This window comes from Bubalus bubalis, chromosome 3 (genome assembly GCF_019923935.1).
Source record: "Bubalus bubalis isolate 160015118507 breed Murrah chromosome 3, NDDB_SH_1, whole genome shotgun sequence".
Lineage (NCBI taxonomy): Eukaryota > Metazoa > Chordata > Mammalia > Artiodactyla > Bovidae > Bubalus > Bubalus bubalis.
In genome coordinates this window covers 106,763,957-106,788,914 of record NC_059159.1, presented here as the reverse complement: position 1 = coordinate 106,788,914, position 24,958 = coordinate 106,763,957, and the positions used below count along the sequence as shown (strand labels likewise).

Genomic DNA, 24,958 nt, shown 5'->3' with positions numbered 1-24,958 from the left:
ACATCTGTTTTTTTAGAATAACCTCTTCAGTTCCCTAGCTAAGATCTCTATCTACTCTGCCAGCCCTCCCCTTTCTGGTACAAAGATAATGAAATATGCTTTCCTTTGTATGGTGCCAAAAATACTTGTTAAATCCTTTTCAGTATACTGTATAATATCTATTTAAACAATCAATTTCATTACCTTTAGGGTTATTTGCTGACAACATTTGCTATTGTTCTCGTGGGTAAAAATTCCCAAACAATGATAGTGAGGCAAGACTCTACTAATTCACCAAAGTCTTAATCTTCTCTTTTGAATATACTCTATAATCTGATGGCTATTACCTCTCAAATATGTTTACTTTCTTCCAACTGTTCAAGTCTAATTCTGAGTCAGTCACAAGTCTGAGGTACAATGGAGGGTAAGAAACCCAAAGAGTCTATAATTTATCAAAGTGCTTTGTCAAAGTCTTTTCTCGTACTGCTATACAGTACAGGCTGGCAACAACGTTCAACTGCATATTCTACAAGCAATGGAAAACAATTTTACTTATTACTATTTACATAACAGTCTATTACGCAACAACAAAATATGTGATTCCCTGAATATGTGATTCAGTGACAATTGAAGCAAGTTAATCTTGAACCTTAAATTTATACAAGTTACAGTAAAAATATTCTGTACAGTACGTTTTTAATATGCAGGTACTTAATATACATTTCTAATTTTGTACCTAATAGTTGTTCTTAACTTGTTTAAATCCTCTTCTGAAACCAAGTCTGTTTTATTGATGATGATGATATCTGCCAAAGCAACTTGCCTAAATTAGCAAACAAAGAACAGATGTCAAGAAAAAAGCTAAGAAATGAAAAATAGAAAACACCTCCTCCAGATCAATTAGCAATTTAAAAGTATACAGTACTCTATGTAATAATTTGATTTATCCCTAAACTATTTATCATTCTTCAAATAGTAAGGATGAATTGCATTCATCACTATATAAATTAAGATTTCACATTATTCATTCAAAAAATATTTATTAAGTGTTCTTACTGGCTACTCTAAAACTACAAAGATAAGCCTCAAAAAGTTTACAATCAAGGATGGTTTATAATTAGGATGATTTTCAACTCATGATTTTCTCTGTAAAAAAATGCATAATTCTGATATCCAATATGATAGTAACAAGGACAGTCTACTTATTAAAGTATTCCATGTAATAGTTACCATAATTTTCAAAGAAATTACAAAGAACAAGTTCACTTAACATTCAGTTCAGTTCAGTTGCTCAGTCGTGTCCAACTCTTTATTAACATTTTAAAAAAATCTACACTAAAGAAGATATATAAGGATCTTGAATAATTACCTTCACCATTACAAATATGTATTTTCTCTATAAGATAGATACACTACAGAAATTAAGTTAAAGAATCCAGTTGACAGGATGCTGGATAACAAAATAGCTTACTATGATTAGAAATTCTATTTTCTATAATTCTTTAAAATTTCCTCAATTCTTCAGGAAAGTTTAATCACTAGGCTGTTTCCAGTACTGGTTTTACACTACCTAATGGTATAGCTGATTATTTTTAAAGAACAAACAGATTCTCAAAAATAAATCAACTTTAATTCACTGAAAAGCAGGTTTCAACAGTAGGTACATCACAATCCCATTTTTATTTAAGTAATTTCATATGAATAAAGACTGAATGTGTACATGTCAAAATACAGACAACTGGAACTTCAAATTGAAGGGCTTCTGTATTTAACTTTATTTTGGTTTCTATGTGTGTGTTAGTTGCTCAGTCATGTCCAACTCTTTGAGACCCAACAGACTCTGTAGCCTGCCAGGCTCCTCTGTCCATGAATTCTCCAGGCAAGGATACTGGAGTGGGTTGCCATTCCCATTTTGCTACTTTCTATTTGGTTTACTTATATTTTCTATAACAAATGCATTTTAACAAGGAAAAAGTCACAAAAATATTCAAGTTTAGTCTAATGTGAATCATAGCTAAATACCAAATGAAGTGTTGTTATAAAACAACAGAGTACCATATTCCAAAATGACAGGGAATCAACCACCTGCTTGCATCATCTGCAGCAAATCTTGGTTCGGGGACACCTGCTTGCATCATCTGCAGCAAATCTTGGTTCGGGGAAGGGAGACCTCCCTTTTAAATCCAATAGCATATTCAGGGACTATTGAAAGTGAAAGTGAAAGTTGCTCAGTCATGTCCAACTCTTTGCAACCCATGGACTGTATAGTCCATGGAATTCTCTAGGCCAGAATAGTCAAGTGGGTAGCCTTTCCCTTCTCCAGGGAATCTTCCCTGGGACTATTCCTATTCCCAAACTCTTTCCCCATTAACAAGAATATGCTTAGGGTCAGCAAAATAATTTAAATATTCATAAGTCTAAAGAGAGGGCTTCTCAGGTGGCGCCAGTGGTAAAGAACCAGCCTGCCAATGCAGGAAACACAGGAGACATGGGTTCCATTCCTGGGTCAGGAAGATCAGCTGGAGAAGGAAACGGCAACCCACTCTAGTATTCTCGCCAGGACAATCTCATGGACAGAGGAGCCTGGCAGGCTGCAGTCCGTGGGGTCAGAAAGAGTAGGACACGACTGAGCAAGCACTGTAGACTAAGTCTAAAGAGAACCCAATTAGGAGCATAAAGGTATTTAAACAAAAAATGTTCTAAATGTCAAACTGCAACTGTTTCTGTATTGTTCTTCTGTTGTGTTGAATAACAATGAACATTTGAGTCAAATGAATTACTATGAAAGAAGGCAGGAAGTGAATCAACTCTGTTTAACAATCATTTTCAATCCCAAAGAAATCATATGAGAACAACAAAATATTTTTAAATGTTAACATATTAAAAGTTCCTCACAAAGTACAACTGGGCTCAGCACTCAGTTTATGCTGTAATATAGTTTTAAATAAAATTTTAGTTATCAGATCATTATAAATAGCAATAATTCAAACACAGGAAAAAGATTTTCCTTGATTATGTTTTTGTTTCTCAGGTTGTTTTGTTTTTCCTACCAATAATTTCCTTTTTCCATTTAGCCAGTAATCAGTAAATACTTTAAACAAATGAATACCTAGAAGCTTCATTGATAAGTCCATCAGGTTTTTCTTCTGCTAAATGCTAAACAAAAACAAAATTTGAACAAAAGTTACTGTTGTGTAACACACAATCTAAAGTCAACACAAAGGATTTTTACTTCTTACCGCTAATAAAAACTTCAAGTTCTATTGGTGGTTTAGTCGCTAAGTTGGGTCCGACTCTTGCGACCTCATGGACTGTAGCCCACCAGGCTCCTCTGTCCATAGAATTTTCCAGGCAAGAATACTGGAGTGGGTTGCCATTTCCTTCTCCAAGGGATCTTCCCAATCCAGGGATCGAACACAAGTCTCTTGTACTGCAGGTGGATTCTTTACGAACTGAGCTACCAGGAAGGTCCATTAAGTTCTATTACTGAATATCCAAATTCAGGACTAACTTTTCTATCTGAAACCATTTTCTTCCTCACCTGTAAATTTTTTCCTACAGTGAACTTGTGGGGTTTTTTGAGGGGAAGGTGAGGTGTAAGGGCTTAAATTTTGTCCTCTGACCTCTTCTTTTTCTTAAATGGAAAACCCTCCAGATTTAAATAATGTCATAAAAACACACAACATTATACTTCAGAAATGGGGCATTTTCCTTTTTACAAAACTGTCCTTGTTCTAAATATCCATTATTACTTATTTTTTTTAAAAGAGATAACCACCAAAATTGTACTTTAATAAACTTCCCTCCATTCCTAGCCCTACCCCAGAACCAGGCACATTATGAACTTGTACTGGGCCCTTCCAATTCCCTAGAAACAAATGATCTGTGAGAAGGACAGTCTTATATTTAGCAAAAAGTTGGTTAACATTTTGAAACCTACACTTGAATGATCTGGCCTCTCCAGTTAACTTTATTTTGCACCTTGCCGAAGTCAAGCTAGCACCAAAAATACTTTTGACAGAGAAGTCCACAGGATAGTTTTGATCTCTTTGGGAGTTCATATTATTTTTCCAAAATCCTATTTATATCCCTAAAGTCATCAGTGTCATTCTCTAAAAAATGTTTCACCTGCATTACCTTAACCTTCAACAGATGTTCTCTGTCACAAGAAAAAGTTGCCTACTAATGTCAGAGGCAATTTGATTATATAACATTTTTTGTATTTGAATTGAACCCCACAAATTATTAAGTCCTTTTATAAACATGGTCTCATTTATCCCTAATAACAATTATGGGGAATGACTATTCTTATCTCATAAAAGAGAAAACTAAATCTAACACTGTCACCATCACAGGATACCTTTTCATAGGGTGATTTTTCAAAAATTGCAAGAGGGCTCAATAGAAGTAAAATGAACATAATTTAAAACCCTTTGTGAAAGCTTTTTATGTCATATAAAATCATTCTTGTATGCTGCTGCTAAGTCGCTTCAGTTGTATCCGACTCTGTGCGACCCCATAGAGGGCAGCCCACCAGGTTCCTCCATCCCCGGGATTCTCCAGGCAAGAACACTGGAGTGGGATGCCATTTGTTTCTCCAATGCATGAAAGTGAAAAGTGAAAGCAAAGTCACTCAGTCGTGTCCGACTCAGTGTCATTAATAACTGCATAAAATTATATGCATAATGATCACCTAAAATTATATTCAAAATTATTTCATCAAATCAGTTTTACAATTCATGAGGAAGTAGATCATTAAGGTATTTGGATAGTTTGGAACCTAAGAGCAAACTGGTAATCATTTTATTTACTAGTCTTGGTAAAATCTAGAGAGAAAAACTTTTTTTCTCCTAAAAGTTTGCCAAATTCTATTTTTGGGGAAACCAGTCTAAACTAAAACTAGAGTAATTATGCATGGATTCCACTTTAGGTGCAAAATGATACCACTTTAGGTACAATCCTATAAATTCAACTGGCAGGCTACAGTCCATAGGGTTGCAAAGAGTCAGACATGACTGAAGAAACTGAGCATGCATGCTGAATAGATAAGTGGATGTTGTTATCTGAAGAATATTACATAACATGCAGCAACAAACCCCCTTCTAGTCAGCAGGAAATCTATTTAATAAAGATGCATTTTTAGCACGGCATCTGTCTCCGAATGATATTGAATCTTTTAAATTTATTTTATTTTTTATATATATATTTTTATATTTTTATATATATATTATATATTTTATATATATATATCATATATATAATATTGAATTCTTTTAAAATTTTGAAATAGTTTCAAAGTATTATATTTTGATCTTTTGGAAGATTTATTTACATATGAATTTGGGGCTTTTCAGCTGTGAGCAGGAGGAGTGTGAAAAAGATATAGCAAGAAAATCAGAGTTTAGTTTTTTTTTAATTTCTGTGCCTAAACATAACTAATAATATAGTATTTTCACAAAGTAACTCAGGTTTTTAATACATCCAGTCTCCAGAAGATCAGAAATTTTCACTCAAAGCTAATGGGGCATTTAATCTATCTTCAAAAGATTAGAAATTTTCACTCAAAGCTAACATGGACTGGACTAACGTTTTATGATCTCTAGGAAGTCAAGAAGCATCAAATGCACAAACATATTAAAATTGCCCCAAATAAAAACCTACCAGTAAGTACAATTCTATTAAGAATGATATGTAATAAACATATAAAAAAGCAGAAGAGATAAATGCCCCTGTTCTATGTAAATATGAAGGCTATACAAACATAAACAAATAAAATGCACATTAACATTTATTTTCTCTGGCTATCAGCTCAGATAAGCTCAGGAAGAAAACATTTTTGAAATGTTTTTTTCAAAATATTTTATGCGTGTATATCCCCAACAGATGCCTCATCCCTGCTTAGAGACTGGCTTTTGCTTACATATCAGAAAAGATTTAAAAATATTTGGCAGTACTTAATCCAACATACGGAGAAGGCAATGGCAACCCACTCCAATACTCTTGCCTGGAAAATCCCATGGACGCAGGAGCCTGGTGGGCTGTAGTCCATGGGGTCGCTAAGAGTCGGACATGACTGAGCGACTTCCCTTTCACTTTTCACTTTCATGCATTGGAGAAGGAAATGGCAACCCACTCCAGTGTTCTTGCCTGGAGAATCCCAGGGACAGGGGAGCCTGGTGGGCTGCCGTCTCTGGGGTCACACAGAGACGGACACGACTGAAGCAACCTAGCAGTAGCAGCAGCAGTAATCCAACATATCAAAAAGGTTAAGGTTCCATCCTCTAACTTAGCATAGCATAAAAATAAATCCTTTGAAAACCACTGAATGAATCAGTGGTGAAAATAAACACCACTGTATGATACAACTTCAGGAAGGGTTTAGAGGGTGCCCTTTTCTACAGAAATAGAAACAGGCTGGTAGGAAAGAAAGAAAGTAAAAAACACTGTTTTGACCAAAGTAGAAAGAAATCTAGTGTCAAAGATGTCAGATGACACTAAAAAAAAAAAAAAAAGCAGCAGCAGCTATTTCTTTCCAATGGATTGGTTATTCCTAACGCTATTTTAGCTTTTAAAAATAGATTATTGCATAATGTCAGTCTATTTATTTTTCTGGCCTTTTCTAAGCCAAACTGTTTACTGACTGAATTGTTTCAACAGCTTGTGCAATATAACAGAAGAACCAAAAAGAAACCTCTGACTTGACCTTTTCTGTGGAACTTCATTCTTTGATTCTATTGCATTACATGCTGTCACATTCGTAGAACTGAAAAGGACAATGTCAGTAGCCTGGGTGTCAAGTCCTAAGAATAGAGAGCTGTCATTTGAAGTTGTCCAATTCTTTGCCCATGATTAAAAAATGAATATTTCAGATCAATGGGTGACAATCCCATTAGAGTGATAGCTCATGATATCAATTACCACTTCAGTTTCAATTTGGCTGGCTGGCCACAGGGTACCATTTCTCAGGTTTACTTGTGATGGGCTGGCTCTGTGAAGCATGACACCCTTAAATTGCTGCCCATTATCCAAGTGTCATTCCTTGTACTGCCTCAGAATTCTCTGAATCACAAGCAGCTCCTAAGGTCAAGCTTCGCAACCAAAGGAATTGGACAAGTTGGCAAATTCTTTATATAAAGGAAAAGTTATTTATTTGGCACCTGACTTAGAAAATCTGAAGTTTCCATTATCCTGACAGTATGTCAGTTTTGTGTAGGTATATTGATTTAATAATTTAAGAGGTTTTATCAAGGTGGCAGCGGGTTAAACGTTTACTGTGTTTGCATTATTCAGAATGTTGCTTTGCTTTTTTTGGCTTCTATTACACTCATAATAGATTCTATTTAACTCTTTTCCACACCCAAATATACATAAATACATAAAAAGTTTGATTTGGCACAAAGCATTTTTAAGTCCATCAAAACAAACAAACAAACAAAAATCCTGCTATCTATCCTGTAAATATTCCAAATTTGGTAATAAACTTATATAGGGGATGGATTCAGACATGCTCTTTAATAAACATTCAGTGAAGAATTTTGACTTTTTTCATTTTGTTTTGCTTCTTCTGTAAACATTTTACTAGAAATATCATGATTTCAGGATAGCTGGAATATTTCAGAGTAAAACTATAATATTTGGGATCTTTCTTTGGTTCTTAAGACTATTAACAAAATTTGACTTAACATCTAAAAAGGAATTATTTCCCAAACTTCACAAATTAGGGTGTCTCCATTCCTGAGGGAACTGAAGGGCTGATGAAGGGGTACTGGTAACCCATTTAACAAGCCTGCCATCATAATGTTATTGAGGGTTTGGAAGAAAAACAAACTTGTTCAAATTAAGAAATTCAGTTATAATGTGGGATAGAACACAAAATGGATGTGAATTTTAAAACATTACATTTAAACTTCTAAGAAATGATTACTCTGAGCATTATCCATATTCCCAGACCAGATCAAGAGATGGAGGATAATTTCCTTCTCTTCTGCCTTTAGTAATAACTCACTTGGAAAGTTGAGAAACAGTACTTTATACAGCAATATGCATTTTAAAATCTGACTATTTTTCATTTTGTAAACTGAAGTTGATTTAAGCATAAATCCTGATTTCTTCAAAATATGGCAAAGCACTATATTTTTTAAAAACTCAATCATCTCCAGCTTGTGTCTGACAGCAATTTAACAAGAAAAATAAGCTCTCATATGTTCATATCAAGCTCAATTTCCTCTATCAAACAGAAAGACTTATCAATATTGGGGCTGAGTCCTAGGAAGGGGTTACATACACCCAAACTTTGTGCTGTAAAGAAAGAAAAAGAGAAGTCGCTCAGTCGTGTCCGACTCTTTGCAACCCTATGGAATTTAGTCCGCCAGGCTCCTCTGGCCACAGGATTTTCCAAGCAAGAATACTGGAGTGGTGTACAATCTCCTTCTCCAGGGATCCTATAAATTTTTCTTATTATAAATATTACACTTTCAACTTTTATCACATCAAGTCAGAGAAGGAGAAAATAAACAGTTAACTTAAAAATACAAAATAATAATTAAATGAAACACAAATTTCATCTATTGTTCAAGATACATAAAAAAACCTTTTTTTTTTTTTACCATATTTGCTTTATTCCTCTTCATGCTAAGTTCCCAAAACATGATATATTAAATTAAAAATGTAAATCACTGGCTTAATATACAGTTCTCTGATAATATTACTGCCATTTTAAAAAGCAATATCTTTCATATTTACAGTGGAAAATTATTTGTTATGGATATTTCAAACAGACACAAACATAGAAAAAACAATATCATCAATCCCCATATACCTAGCTCTTAACAAATGAGTAACTCACAGAAATTTTTCAACTTACTTTTAATCCATATTTTGAATCTACAACAGTTATGATACCTACAAAGGAATAAATCTTTTAATCATTTTTGCTCTTAAGAATGAAAATTTAATGCATTTCCATTCACAAATGTCACTCAATAAAAATTGTTTTTTTTCTCTTGCCAACATTGCAATTTAACTCCATTCCATTAGTAAGTAGATGCATTTCAAACATGTCCTTAGCACTATTCTAAGGCACAAGATAGGATACAATAAAAACAAATGTTTAAAATTAAATAAAAAAGAAAATAAGATTTCTCTGGCCTTTAAAAAGCTTACAATCCAAAATATGATGAGATGAATTTCATAATGTAAAGCGGAAAGTGATAAATCACACAAGATAGCTTATCTTCAGTTTACTTTCACATAATCAAAAATGAAACTTTTCTTATTTAAAATACTGCTTAACAAATCTGAGGCATCTTAGAATATCTTATTCCTAACATCTCTCACCAATCTAACTCACACAGTTCTTTTATCTAATATGTACCCAAATTTCCAAATGATCAGTTAGTTGGGCAATGTCTGAATTTATATACCAAATACTCTTCGGAAGGATAACAACAGAATGAGTTTGATGATGCCTAAGGAATTTTAACCAGCTACATTTCATATATATTAGGGCCAAATGATGAGGCCCAGTTTCAGTAATTCTTAAAGTTCACCCCTTAGTCTAGGAAAATATGGTTTCCAGAAAGGTGGGGGATGTTTCAGGGGATATATGTGCCTAATTCAGAAAGTTTCTAATATGCCTTAAATGAAGCCTATGAATAAGACTGCCCAAAGTGTTAGGGGTAATGGATAGGGAACTTTGTTTAACTGTTACCTTCAAGAGAAAAGGAAAGTAGAAATTTGATCCTCATACTATATATATTTTTTAAAATAAAAAGTTATATACTAACTGCATAAATTAAACATCAGGGAATATAGAAAAGCTACATAGTATTTTTAAAGGAAAACCTTAATGGAAACACTAAACTGGGAGATGAGATTACAATGGACATCTAGTTCTAATACTGTTTGGGACTTTAGAATCTGTTCAAACACATCATCATCAAACCGAACAAGCTTAAAAAGAGTATCAATACAAGGAATTAGAAGTATAATATGAATAAACAAAAATGATCTTAACATTACATTTTACTTGAAAATTTAAAGAAAAATTCATTTCTAAACTTACCATCAAGATAAATATCAACCCCTAATTCAGCATCAACCCAAAACATAGAAGCTACAGCACCTGAAAATATATAATAATACTCATCAAATAAAAAACATTTCTTCAAACTAGGAAACAAAATTCTATCCATAATGATTTAATCTGCCCCAATGGAATTAGCAGGCAAATACATATATGAATAAAATATGGGTTTTCAATCTTCTTAAGGGAATATAGAACCATTTATTATTTTATATCCATTTCTTGCCCTCTCTTTTACTTCAATTTATAAAAGAACAGGTATTATTATAGACAAATACAATATCAAGCTTTTACCAATGCCATAATAATTTACCAATAAATATTATCAAATAATTTGAGCAGAATGGCTGTATGTACATAGGTCTAATTTTTATTTTCTCTCTTCTGAATAAAATAATCATACAGTTCACAAATAATTATCTCCCTAAAGGAAAACAAAGCAAATACAGATAAATCCAAAATCAGTTGTTCAAATTTTTTTGTAAATTTTCAAAAATTTAAGTTTTACATAATAAAAGTATGACAAAATTAATTAAGGTCTTACTAATAAATCCTTACACTACTTATTAGTATGGTATATAAAATTTAGAGACTATTTTGAGGAAAAATAATTTCTAAATAAGAAATTAAAACTTGTTTTTGATAGAAACTGGTTCAGCACCAAACCACACACCCTGATTAGTATGCCACAACACACAAAAAAGAAAACTGACAGCAAAGAAAGAATTTGATTTTTCAAAGCATCAGAGCCCTATTAGTGACAGAGCTGTCGAAAAGAATGAGTATGGGGAAAAACAAGGATAACTGAACTCATTCCAATGTCTAAAGCTGTCCACCTACCCTGACGAGATGTGGTCTCCCAAGCATCACTCTGTGTCAACAATGAAATACCTGTCAACTGTTTACAGTGATTACTCATGCAGGATATAGCAAGGGCCACAAGATCTAATGGTTTCCTGATACCTATTGATTTTTTCCCAAAAACTTAATAGTTTTCCAATTTGACTGAAATAGGATTTGTGAGTAACAGGGGCTGAATCAATGCCTGTCCTTTTCAAGGAAATTACTTTACCATGACAATTATTTAGCTTAGAACCGGAGGGTGTCAGTCTTCTCAACAGGAAACAACTGAATTGCCAATAAAAATTTTCTTCACTTACTTGACTAACAACATGATTTTAATTAATGAAGGAGAAAAAGTAAATCTATTGTGACTATCATTACTTCAAATAATAAGTTATTTTTAAAAGTATTCATTTTTCCACTAAGTAAAATTCCTAACATTGTACACAAATATTTTTTAATTCACTGATTTCTATTCAGATAGCTTATAAGTCCAATAGTTCACATTTGCATAGTATTAATTTGAGCTGTAAGACTATTAGAGCTTTTATTTTAAACCTAATGTGTATCTTTGGTTTAATACTTACCAGAATACACATGAAAGAACTACTTAAAATTTGGATGCAGGTGTTTAACAGGAGAAATAAAAACGAGGGAATGCAGTTAATCAGTGATTCTAAATCCAGGGTGATTTTTCTCCTTAGGGACTATTTGGCAATGCCTGGGCAAATTTTTGGTCATCTCAACCATGGGAATGCTGCTGGCATGTAGTAGGTAGAAGCCAGGGACTCTAGTAAACATCATACAGTGCACAAGACAGTCCCCTCTAATAAAGAATTATCCAACCAAAATGTCATTTATACCAAGTTAAGAAACTCTGAGCTAAATTACAGAATCTCCATTCTTCAAAATCTCATAAAACATAAACTAAATAAAAATTTGAAAGTCAAATTTTATCAGCAGCAACCAAATAAACAATCCCCTGCCATAATTTTTGGATAATAGTAAAAATAAGAAATATAAAGTTCTATGTGATTTATGATAGTTCTTATATCTACCTCAAACCTCAACAAGAGTTATACAGAAATAGTTTACAAAATCCTGTATTTATCATTTTATTCCAAAATTACGAGAAGTAGAACCAAGGGAGAAATAAGCAATACAGGAAAAGGTCAACAAAGAAATTTCAAGAGTAAAATTTTCTGCGTCCACATTTTCAGGGGAGAAGGTCACTTTCCAGGGCTCAAAGCGAAATGGAGAGAGAGGTCTGAAGCTCAAGGATGCCCCTACAAAAGGTATGGGAAATCTATCCACAAGAAGTTTGAGCTAATACAAGAGCGGAACACTTGGTATTGTGAGAGAGCAGAGCCTAAAATATCACACTGCCCATCTGTCTCTCTCAACCACTTCTTTTCTCTGTTTCCCCATCCCTCAGCAATACCCAGCTTTCAAACCGAGGCCCAAGAGACCAGCAAGTTTAGGTAACATGGGTAGGGTATTTAAAAAATTCATGAACACCACATCTAAGTAGAGAGAGGTTCTCTGAGTCTCCCACATTAAGCATAAACACAGTGAAAAAATTATGCATATGTATTACAGCTTAGGAGAAGCAAAAAGAAGATAAAAGGAGGAAAGGGAAAAAATGAACGAATAAACGGGGAATACCAATGGCAAACAACCTGTTCTGAATGGAAACATAATTGAAGAAACAAAAGAAAATTTCCAAGAGGTTTTTTTAATAATAAGGAAGATAAAAACAATATAATCTTAATTAAAAACAAGTGCTAGGGAATTACCTGGCAGCCCAGTAGTTAAGACTTAGCACTTTCACTGCTAGCCATAACCTAGGTTCAATCCTGGTCAGGGAACTGAGATCCCACAAGCTGCATGGCATGGCCAATAAAAATTTTTTTAAAAGGGCAAAAAGAAACAACTAATTTTTTTTTTTTTTAAAGGCAAGAGGTAAAAAAAAAACAAGCTCTAAAGCAAAAAGCAGAATAATATGAAAAGGCAGTTTGGAATGCTAAAGAAATAAACTTAAGGCCAATATACCATTATTTAATGAATTAATTCATTTAAAACATCAACAGACATTGATGGAAACAGAATTACTGACAAAAAGGAAGATTTGAGATGATTACAGTAAATGCAGAGGCAAAAGGCAAACCAAGACAATTAGAAGATAATATATATGGAGAACAAATGAAAATTCAATGTAAGAAAAACTGGTGTCATAAAGAAGAGAACTCAAAAATTTGACAGAAAAATTCTTCATGGTAATGAAGGAAAAAGTCCCTAAATGAAGCACTAAACCTACAGACAAAAGAGTATATTGTAATTCCAGGAAAATATGATTATGAATGACCCCGAGATGCATCTTGGCTATATTACTGCATTTAAAAAATAAAGAAAAAAATTTTCAGGCATTTTAAATGAAAAAACAAGTCACTTTCAGGGAGGCAGTTAAAAAATCAGACTTTTCTACAGTAAAATTCATTGCTCCAATATAATAAAATAATGACCACAAAGTTCGAAGAAAAGTATTATCTAATGATATTATCTCCTGCTAGCTTGTGGTTCAAGAATGAAAACAACAGGCAGACTCTCAAACATCAAAGGAAACAACACTGAAACTCAACAAATACAGCACTCACAAATCCTTCCAGGTGAAATGAAAAGAAAATATTAGACGAGGAAATTCAGCCAATCAAAATATTAAGAGATCATAGAACAACATTTTCAAAGTTCTGAGGGAAAGAAATTGTGATAGAAAAATTTTATACCTAGCCAAGTCATCCCTCAAATATTAAAAAAAAAAAAAAAAAGAAAGAAAGAAAAACATTCTCAAGCAATGAAGTATGCAAGATCTTCAGGAATACAAGACTGAAAGCTTGAAAAGATTACCAGACCATGTGTGCATGCACACTTGTGTGCTAAGTTGATTCAGTTGTGTCTGACTCTTTGTGACTCTATGGAGCCTGCCAGGCTCCTCTGTGCGTGGGATTTTCCAGGCATGAATACTGGAGTGGGTTGTCATGCCCTTCCCCAGGGGATCTTCTCAACCCAGGGATCAAACTGCAGTTTCTTATCTTACCTGCATTGGCAGGCGGTTTCTTTACTACTAGTGCCACCTGGGAAGCCATGATCATGAAGTTCAGTCAATCAAGAGACTGATCAACTCAGAACTCAGAAGTTACTGTGCTGGTAATGACAACTGAAATGGTTTAAACACAGAACTGAACGAAGTATGACAGAATATAAATGTTAGAAACCTTGACAACATAGCAAAGGAAACAATGGACCAAAACCAGATAGGAGAACCTGGAATGTGTTCATTCTCTCATCCTTTATGCCAGACAGTCAATAGATACTAACCTGAAACTTTAAATGTGTAGTTAAAAAAAATAACTTGTCCAATATATGTCCTTTATAATCTTTTATTTTTTTAACTCACATCTCTAGCAGTGAAGAAGTATTTATCTGACATTCAGCAATTCTTTCACTTCTTTCAAGTTCTAAGTTCAAGTGAAAGTATTAAGAATAGCACCCAGAATGTGATCCTATTTTATAAAATTACCTCGGCATATTTACACAGAGAGCAGGCTCTCCCAAACTTACGCATGTGTGAGAATCACATAGGGGGCCTATTGAAACAGATTTCTGGGTCCTGCCCTCAGAGATTCTGATTCCAAAGAGCTGAGATGAAGCCCAAGAATCTGTATTTTTCCAAAGCTCTCAGCTAAGGCTGATGCTGTCATTCAACATACCACAGCAAGTAGCCCTGGCACAGAGAAATCCTGGAATAAAATTTCCCTGTTTGTATTTTACAGTAATGAGACACAGGGCAACATTTTTCTAACTTTCTTCTTTGTATTTTCTTAGGTACTACTGCATTTTTTTTTTAATAATCAATGTTTCATTTTTAACCAAACAATAAAAGTCATTATTCTAAAGAAAGAAGAAACATTCATCTGTTTATACCTACACTCTGTGCAAAAGCTTTCTCTGAGATTTTTATTTAACTTTTACTTCCTCTGAAAAGCCAAACTGTGTTTTAGTAAATTCACCTACTCTCAAAATCACAAGAACTTTTCTCTATACAGTGGCTATAACAAAAGACATTGATATTTTATTTCAAAAAAAGGCACACAGTATATTTCCCTACCTTACCAGACATAAATTAATATTTAACATCAATGTAATGGTTCAAGTCCTATCATCAGTTAGACCTCTTGAAAATGTATGAAAATGTATGAAAAATCCATGCCTAGTATCAATATAAGGACCAAAAGAGCCCAACTCAATCCTAATTTGAAAACACAGGTACAATGGTATTATGTAATAATTCAAAATAAATAACAATTGATTACAGTGAACCTTCAGTGCACTCCAGTATTCCTTTTAAACAATTATGACCCCTTAGTTCTTTAATATGGTTTTATGGTGCAGTGTCATAGACTTAGATGAAAAAATAAATGGGTCAGACTTACAAAACTAAATGTTCTGCAAACTAGGAATAAAATGTTACCTAAACGTTATTTGGGTAAGAAGGAACAGAAACCCATGGTTAGGAACAGGTAGACTTTGTGTAGCTTTCAACAGGGAAGTTTAGATGTAATTCCATTCAGAGTTAAAACTTCATAGATAATCATTACTAATTCCACACTGGAAAAAAGACCCAGTAGGGTTTCCCTGATAGCTCAGTTGGTCAAGAATCTGCCTGCAATGCAGGAGACCCCAGTTCCATTTCTGGATCGCAAAGATCTGCTGGAGAAGGGATAGGCTACCCACTCCAGTATTCTTCAGCTTCCCTTGTGGCTCAGCTGGTAAAGAATCTGCCTACAATGTGCAAGACCTGGGTTCGATCCCTGGGTTGGGAAGATCCCCTGGAGAAGGGAAAGGCTACCCACTCCAGTACTCTGGCCTAGAGAATTCCATGGACTGTATAGTCCATGGGGTCGCAAAGAGCCAGACATGACTGAGCAATTTTCACTTTCAGGCTTGATTTAACTCCATACCTTATAATAATATTTACAATTAAAATGATTTCAAGCTCAGTAGTAGAAAACCAAATGCTAACAATTAATTTAAGGGAATAAGTATTTCTGGGATTTAACTCCAAAAGTCCTTAAACATATACCTGAAGTAGAATGTCTCCTTTTTTTCTATGTTTTATTAGATTTTTCTGAAAGTTTTAACAACTCTTCTTCCTACCAATAATCCTAAATCAACTGATAGAAATTGAAATGCTATTAACATGTTAAAATTATCAAATACTTTGATCGTCATTCATCTGCCAAAGAAACATGACTCAGTATTTTTTCTCCTTTAAATAAAAAAAAAAAAAATTAATCTAGAGTAAAGCTTTAATATTCATTTTATATATTTCTCTAGTATATTTATTTTAAAATGTTTAAGAACTATGTTTTGGTTTTTAATAATGACATTTCTTACCAGGATCTGCTAATCCAGTGGTCTCTAACAGTATGTAATCAAATTTCCCTTTCTTCTTCATCAAATTCTCAATAGCTCTAAGGCCATTGTCCCTGGGGAATAGCAAAACATGACATACAGTTGATTGCCTGAATATTTTAAAGTGATCATCACAAACATTTAAAAATATATTTAGCAACCAGGGATAAACATATCTTTAGGCATGCAAAAATTTACTTCACTCCTAAGCTTCTAACATGTCTATCCAGTTTCACCAGTTTGGGGGAGCAGAGAGGATGGATGCACAAATGCTGACAAGTAACAAGATATTAGATAAAAGTAGAGGGAATTTTAATTTACTGGACTAAAATAAGTCAGAACCTGTTATTTTTATAGCATTATGAAAGAAAAAGATCAATACAGACAATGACAAAATGTATGAATTACAGTAGCTTAACAGAACAGCTAAAGGGATATCTACAATTAAATACCTTTTATTTCTGTTCTGAATAAGGGTGGTAGGCTTTAATTTCCCTTTTTTATTAATAATATTAAAAACACAAGAAAACATTTAATTTTAAGTGGCTAAGAAAACCTGTTGTGCTTTAGCCTTCATAAATACACTTGACTCACAGTCAAAACATCTAAGATAGTAAATGATTTAGAAGAAATTTAATTCACTGGACTATACAAAATCAACAATACAGGTATTAATTTTCATAATTTGCTCAACAAACTTTTGAGTGACGACTATGTGTCATTCCTTTTCTAAGAGCGGTTATACCGGTGAATAAAACATTCACTGTCCTTGAAACAACTATCACTGGTGGAACATGAAGTGAGGTTTTTTCTTTTTTGTGGTCATTTATATTGTTTTTAGAGATTGAAATCTTGGAAATAAGACCAATAACTTATTACATTCAGAACAATCATTTTCAAAACATGAAACGAGACTTTTGTGCACCACAGGGATCATTAATTAAAACTTGATGTCAAAAACAACAAAAATAAAAATAAAATGACTACAGTATTAGAGCTAAGACAATGAGAAACACTTTAAGAAAATGTATCCTAACCTTGGTTCAAATAACTAGATATGCAGACTTATAATGTCTTTTAGTCTTAATTCCCTTATATGTTCAGCAGGCAAAATAATATCCACCTGGAAGATCTATATTGTGAATTAACAAGACTATCAAAAACAACTAACAAATCTCTAAGTACCTAAAATTGAGACATTTCTCCTTAATCCTTAGCATTTAAGGAATAAGATCATTTTAAAAATGAAAAACAAAAGCCTGCTATTTATCTCTTAAAACTGAATTAATGTGAATAATTGAGAAATGTAGAAAGGACTTCGTGAGAAGTCCACAGTGACCACACTGCCATAATGTACCAAATAGTATTAAAATTAATCAATTTCCATCTGTTAGAAAAAGAAAATGCATCCTAATAGGTGTATCTTCTATTTGAAAATACAATGAAGAAGATTATGAAGATTCTGTTAATTTATGTAAGAAAATCAAAGCTGGAAATATAAGCAATAAACATTTATAGAAGCCAACAAGCACAGAGTATATCCATTTCTCACTTTACAGAACAGCAGAGGCAACCGTTTCTAAGTTCCAGCCATTCTTCGTAGAGTTCTCCATCTTGGCTGACAGCTAAGGATTTCTCCACTGCACTTCCTGGTAATTAACAGGAAGCACTCTTTAGATTATGTCCACTCGTCAACCAAAAACAAAGATGAGGATACTCAATAGTACAGCAGATTTCTAAGCAGAAAAATGTATTTCATAATTTGTATTCTTTCATTCTGTTCAGACTATCTCAATATTTTAAACTATACTACTCTAGATTATTTTATTTTTTCTTTCTTTAAGAGGATTTAAGCCCCTAAAGAGACAACTGCAAAATTAATGAAAGTTACCTACTTCCTCTCTAGGCCTCTTACTAGACTGCTCCCATTTCCTAATAAAATAAAAAAGCTATTTTAAAGGCATTCTTTCTTGTCCATGGCCAATTCTCTAGATAGACCAGTATGTTTATATATTGGTTTTTAACATATGCCTTTCAGTCTCTTGCGTATTTTTTCTTTTCATTCTTTCTCTAAATTGTTTCAGTGTCTACTAGACAGACTGTTCAGCATTCCCTGTATGAGTAATACCCTTAGTTCATTTTAAGGAAGTTTGCTTGGCCAGAGTACCAATGTGCTCAATTAAAAATTAAATTTTAATCAAATACACACATGTTTCTTAGCAATGCTTACTTGAGAAAAAAATAAAGTATATATGAGAGTCTGAGATGTTTGTTATCAAATAAGAATGATTTTAAAAATCTTACTTTTCCTTCAACAAAGAAACATGCCCAAGCCAGGAAAGTTCTAAATATCCATTAAAGCAAATGATAAGGGAAAAAACTAAATAATTTTTCACTGATATATATTTTATGTTTATGTTTTAGTTAGGCAAGGGGTTGCTACAGAACTCAGGTGTAGAGAACATTTATAAAATGAAAAGGAAAGTATTGTAAATGCTGTAAAGGACAAAGCTGTTAAAAAAAAAAAAAAAAGATCCAGAAAGACTGAAGAAAAATAGTAACAAATGATAATAAATGTAATCAGTGTCCAACAGAAGATCAATTCATTAAGAAGTTAGAATAAAAATTATGATTTTTATTTTTGTCTGACAGGACTCTTTAGTTTATTGAAATCCTTTTCAGTTTATTAAAACCAGAAATCAAGTTCAACTAACAGCCCTCATCCTTTTCATAAACTTAGTTTCTTTACTAATTTGCAACTGAAAAAAATAAAATTTAAGAAAAATTCAAATGAAGTTATATTTTTTTAGCTAAACGTGAACTTTTATTGAAATTCAGACCTGAGAAGAAAAACTTATAAAAGTAATCAGAGAAGTATGTCTAACACTGCTGTATAAATTTCTTAAAACACAGTTCAGTGAAGACAAAAAACGGAAAATTAAATACACATATTTTCACAGATAAGTGAAGTTGCTTGAGGATGGAGACCACATATTTATTTTCTAAGCCTTCTGTTTTAACTGCTTTGCAGAATAATAAACATTCAATAAGACAGAAGTATTTTAAAATATTTTCAAAACCTGCAATTAAACAATAAAGTCAGCACAAAAGGGTCTTCCTAATTGGTACAAAAATCTTCCTGAACGATTTTCTTTCATCTCCTTAGATTTTTACTTCTGGAGTATTTATGTAAAAATTTAATTAATTCTGGTATGAATTCTAAAGTTATACAAAATAAAATTTTATAGAAACAATCTGATTTCAGTATCTCAACTCCATACAAAATAAAATGAAATGAAGTGAAGTCGCTCAGTCGTGTCCAACTCTTTGAGACCCAATGGACTATAGCCTACTAGGCTCCTCTGTCCATGGGATTTTCCAGGCAAAAGTACTGGAGTGGATTGCCATTTCCTTCTCCAGGAGATCTTCCCGACCCAGGAATTGAACCCAGGTCTCCCGCATTGTAGACGGACGCTTTACCATCTGAGCAACCAGGGAAGTCAAAACTTGACATAAATTAACCTAATTTTTCCAAAACTATCCATAGCAATGTGTTCACATGATAATACCTTGCATTTTCATTTCTGCATATGGAATATCAATTCACCAGCTGAATTAACTGTTCAATACATTCTTATAGCACAGCATTTATTGAACTTTACTTACCTTCCCCAAATTCATTTAAAATCACTGCTATTCTTTTACTATGTTGCTCTGTCAAAATATAGTTAAGAAGTGTTGTCTTCCCAGCACCTATAAAACACGTTTGTTTTAAACAACAAAAGTCAAAAGACTGATTTTAAATGGACAAAAAAGTTTAGAGAGTCCCAACACTCTTTAAAATTTGCATGTTATTCAAATATTATTTAACGATGGTAATATAAGATTCTAGAGGGAAAGATTAAAGTACCCTTTGAAAACTATTAAAAATGCTTTATGTCTTATAAAATTTTACAAATATTTACAAACACTCCAATAAGGTGGCTTACATAGCTTTCTTATATAGCTTTCTCATACAACAAAAAAAAGTCTTCTATGTAACTTAAACAATTAATGTAAGGTTATCTAAATTTTCTATTAAATAAGGAATTATTGAAATAATGGTTCCTGGGGAATAAAGTAGTCATGCACTTTATAAAACATAAAGTATTTAAATCCCTTTACAGGATGACAGTGTTTCTTAGCCAAGAATAGATAGTTTACTTCCCCAAAATGTACACATAAAGACCTACCTTTTATATTAACCACACACAAATTCAGAATGTCTATATGGCTGTTTTTAGTATGCTTAAAGCAATCTATAAAATTAATTTTACACACACACAATGGCGAATGGACCTAGGAAATGTTAACAAAAGACACAATAATCAGTATTAGAAAAGTTCATATAGCTACACTAACTCTATCCAGTAGGTGGCATAATACACCTAAATACATTCAGCTCAAGCAGAAGGAAAAAACATTGGTCTTGTGAACGTCCATAGAAGGGTAAAAAAAAAAGATAAATAACCAACCCTAACTGCATATAGACAGTAGTGTAGTCGATTATATAAACATGTAATTTATTTACATATTTTTCTGTTGGTGGGCATATGGGTTGTTTCTAGTGTTTTGCTATTACAGTGTTGCTAAAAAGAACTTGTATACATGCATGCAGGTTGTACACATCTTCTGCAGTAACTTTACAAGATTTCTAGGGTATAATTAGGAGGGATTTACTGAGTAGTAGGATATTAATATCTTCAACCTTTGGGGACCATATTTGTATAAAAGTTGTTGAAGGGATGGAAGGCTTGTGTTCAGAGGGATTTAGGAAGCTCAATATCACTAAAGGTTAATATTCATAATGGAAGTAACAGATCTTAAGGACACAGAGCAATAAGGATATTCTTAAAACCAATCCAAATGTGAGACAAGGGCCCTGAGCATGAGCGCTGCACTAAGCTGTGGCAGGGAAAATGGAAAGGATGGGGTGGCCATAGAGGACTTTGTAGAATTACTGCTGCTAAGCTGCTAAGTCACTTCAGTCGTGTCCGACTCTGTGCGACCCCAGAGACGGCAGTCCACCAGACTTCCCCGCCCCTGGGATTCTCCAGGCAAGAACACTGGAGCGGGTTGCCATTTCCTTCTCCAATGCATGAAAGTGAAAAGTGAAAGTGAGGTCGCTCAGTCGTATCCGACTCTTAGCGACCCCATGGACTGCAGCCCACCAGGCTCCTCCGTCCATGGGAGTTTCCAGGCAAGAGTACTGGAGTGGGGTGCCATCGCCTTCTTCCTGTAGAATTACTAGTGCTTTATAAATAACTATGTGTTTGTGCTCAGTCACATCCAACTCTGTTCATGGACTTTTCCAGGCAAGAATACTGGAGTGGGTTGCCATTTCCTACTCCAGGGGATATTCCTGACCCAGGGATCGAACCTGCATCTCCTTCATTGAGGGTTCTTGACTGCTGAGCCATCTTATCAGGAAGCAAAAGATACTAAGACACAGTTCAAGCACTCAAGTCTGCTATGGACCAGATTTTATACTGAGCCTTAGTGAAACGTGCACAAGACACAACAAACTGTCTCTATCTTCATGAAGTTTAGAAACATTAAGGGAAGCGGGAGAAAGAAGGGGAATTCAGATCAGTAAAGAGGCAACCATGCCACAAGATCATATAGTCAATAGATGTACAAGATGTCATGGAGCACCTAAGAGGGACATCTAGCCAGAGAACCGACAGTAAGAAGAATGTCTTCCTGGGACCAAAACACTTGCTCTTTTTAGAAGTAAAAGTAGTTCACTTGGCTGGGCCACAGTTTATCAGGCTAAAGAGGTTGTCAAGAGCAAGATTATAAACTCATGTCAAGGAATTTGAACTTTAACCCAAATAGAAACTGCTGAAGGGTCTGACAAAATCAGATTGACATATATAAAGATCATTAAGGGTAAAATACAGAGAACACATTAAAAGGCAATATGACTTAACACTAGTTAGGAAGCTTTTATAATATTCCAAATGGTTAGGATCACAGAAGCAACCATCATTCATAACAGGATGCTAACATGAAGTTTTGGACATGCAGAGTTTGACATGTCTATGAAACATGAAAATAGAAATCACCTGGGTATGAAGTTAAAAGAGAGGACAGAGGAGGGATAAAAAAAATTTTTAAGGGGAAGCCAGAAAAGTAGGGGGAAAATCAGAAGTAAAATGTGATAGAAACCAAGGGAACAAAAATGCTCAACAATAAGCAGGGAAACCATCTCCTAGAATCAGCAACTAAGTTGGTTGCGTGAGGCCTCACAACTACGCTTCAGACCATTATCTGCAATGCTCTTCTGATCTACCAGTGAGCAAAATGGGGAAGGCGGGGAAAGCAAGTCTAAACTATATTGTTTCAGAACAAAAATTTGCTCAACTTCACAGTGAAGCTGCATCTGAAAACACTGGGGAAATTCCTTTACAAATAAATAAACTCCTTTATAAAATTAACCCTGAGTAAAAATGAAAATAAACTTAAGTCTGCAAAGCAAAAGAGAGAGAGACCGAGTCATGCCAGTGATTTAATTCCCGTTTTTATGTAAAAGGCCCTCAGGTGCACCAAGTTTATACTTGTCTCTTGGGGTTGCTAAGAGTCGACTCGACTGAGCGACTTCACTTTCACTTTTCACTTTCATGCATTCGAGAAGGAAATGGCAACCCACTCCAGTGTTCTTGCCTGGAGAATCCCGGGGACGCCTGGTGGGCTGCCGTCTATGGGGTCACAGAGAGTCGGACACGACTGAAGCGACTTAGCAGCAGCAGCATCTAGAAATAATACTCTTTTCCCCTGATCATTTCACTTTAAATATTTCATTTCACTTCCTTTCCCTACACTTTTAATATGGTATTTATTCTAGCCCTTCTATTTAACTGTAGTTTTAAAATGATACTTCTTAAACTTTTCCAATAAAGTACTCCTAGTGTAAGCACATAACCCGTCCTTCAGGAAACCACTCTGTTTACAAAGTTATGAATTAAGTGACCCCATGAACTCCCGAAAAGCCCTTAAGTTTGAGAAATATAGTCTCGGAGGGCACAGTAATTTTATTCTTACTCTTTCTCCAACAGTACGTTACAAACAGACATTAAAAAAAAAAAAAAAAGGCTGCGATAAAGAGTATTTTACACGAAAGGCAAGAAGAAACTGGCTGGTGGGGAAGGGAATATACTGAGGAAGGGCCCTTGGGCGTTTTCAGAAAGGACATCTTTAATGGGAACCTACTTATAAAACATGTGTTTCTTGCCCCACTAAGCATAAGAGAAAAGCAAACTGAGACAGGTGACTGGTATTTCCATTTTCAAGTGAGGCAGTGAACTTCAGAAATGCAACTTGTTAGGGGTCACATGCAAAATAAGAGGCGGGTCCGTGCTTCACACTGCAAAGCTAGAACTAGTTTTAAAAATGCGAGGCTAATTTTCAACCTCAGTTGATAAATGTGACCCTAACGCGGAGGGGTCTGAGCATCATTAACCCTTGAGGTGAGAAGAATCCCTTACGGGGAGCAACTGACCCAGCCCCTACCTCAGAGACACTGGCCATCAGCCAGAAGGCCCGGATGCCTAAAGAGAAGAGGCACCATCAGCCCCCAAATCCCAGAACAGCGTTCACTGAACTTTCTGACCGGGATGGTTAGTTACCTAAATACCCAGTGATAATTGTGACTGGGATCTTAGCGCCGGGGCCAGACTTTTCCTCCTCCTCCTTCACCTCTCTTTGCTTCGCCTCAATGGGTACCAATTCAGGACAATCCTCTTCCGCCTGCTCCTCTTCCTCATCCGCAGAGTCAACAGCACGAGACATCTTGCAAACAGCACAGCTCACCTCTCCCTACACTCAGGACCTGGGATCAAGACCCCCACAACCCGCAGCTGCGCACGCAGAACGCGAGGCGCGCGCTTGACGTCATCACTTCGCGACGCGTGGCGCCTCCCGAAACCGCCCCCAGTTACCTGGGCTCGGGCTCAGGACCGCCACGCCTTTTAGACACGCCCCTACGGACGCTGGGCACGCCCCTCGGGCGTGTTCTATGAACGTGGGCGGAATTGTCAGGGCCGTACCTGACATCGTGTCTGTGTGAGACTGCAGCCTTTATAGTAGTTAATGGACGGTCAGTGGCAGGGTTGAGGCCTTGAGACCAGGGCACTTGGAATCTGAAGAGTAGCCCGTCCTAAACAGCTCCCACAGGGAATAGGCTACATCAACTTGACATTTCTTAGTATCATTAAAAATATTTTTTTAATTCATAGGAGAAAGAATGGGAAGCTATAACAGCACAAAGGTAATTGTAATTTTTCTACCTGAACCAGTGAAACTTTTTTCTATTTTATAATTGTAGGTTTTATGTTTATCCAATTTTTTACTGTGTACGTGCATTACTTTTATTTATTTTATCATCTCATTTTTTAAAATTTGGTCTCAGTTACCCTAAGTTCAAGCTTCCTTGGTGTCTCAGACCATAAAAATCTGCCTGCAATGCAGGAGACCTGAGTTCAATCCCTGGGTCAGGAAGATCCCCTGGAGAAGGGAATGGCTACCCATTCCAGTATTCTT

At 34.7% G+C, this 24,958-nt stretch overlaps 1 protein-coding gene across 4 annotated transcripts in view; it reads right to left on the bottom strand.

The window, feature by feature from the left end:
* Positions 1-24,352, bottom strand: part of CBWD1 (COBW domain containing 1) — a 46,118-nt gene extending 21,766 nt beyond the window's left edge. Inside the window, exons 1-8 of one of the 4 annotated variants that reach the window (XM_006047785.4) lie at positions 24,046-24,352; positions 20,045-20,131; positions 17,931-18,027; positions 16,361-16,452; positions 10,043-10,102; positions 8,843-8,880; positions 3,089-3,135; positions 716-802 (exon numbers count right to left, since the gene is read on the bottom strand). In XM_006047785.4, coding sequence (XP_006047847.2) covers positions 716-802; positions 3,089-3,135; positions 8,843-8,880; positions 10,043-10,102; positions 16,361-16,452; positions 17,931-18,027; positions 20,045-20,131; positions 24,046-24,208 — 671 coding nt within the window. In that variant the 5' untranslated portion in view covers positions 24,209-24,352. The remainder of the gene's footprint in view (positions 1-715; positions 803-3,088; positions 3,136-8,842; positions 8,881-10,042; positions 10,103-16,360; positions 16,453-17,930; positions 18,028-20,044; positions 20,132-24,045) is intronic. The other 3 variants (XM_006047784.4, XM_025281583.3, XM_025281582.3) reach the window with 3 other exon arrangements.
* Between the last annotated feature and the right edge of the window lie 606 nt (positions 24,353-24,958).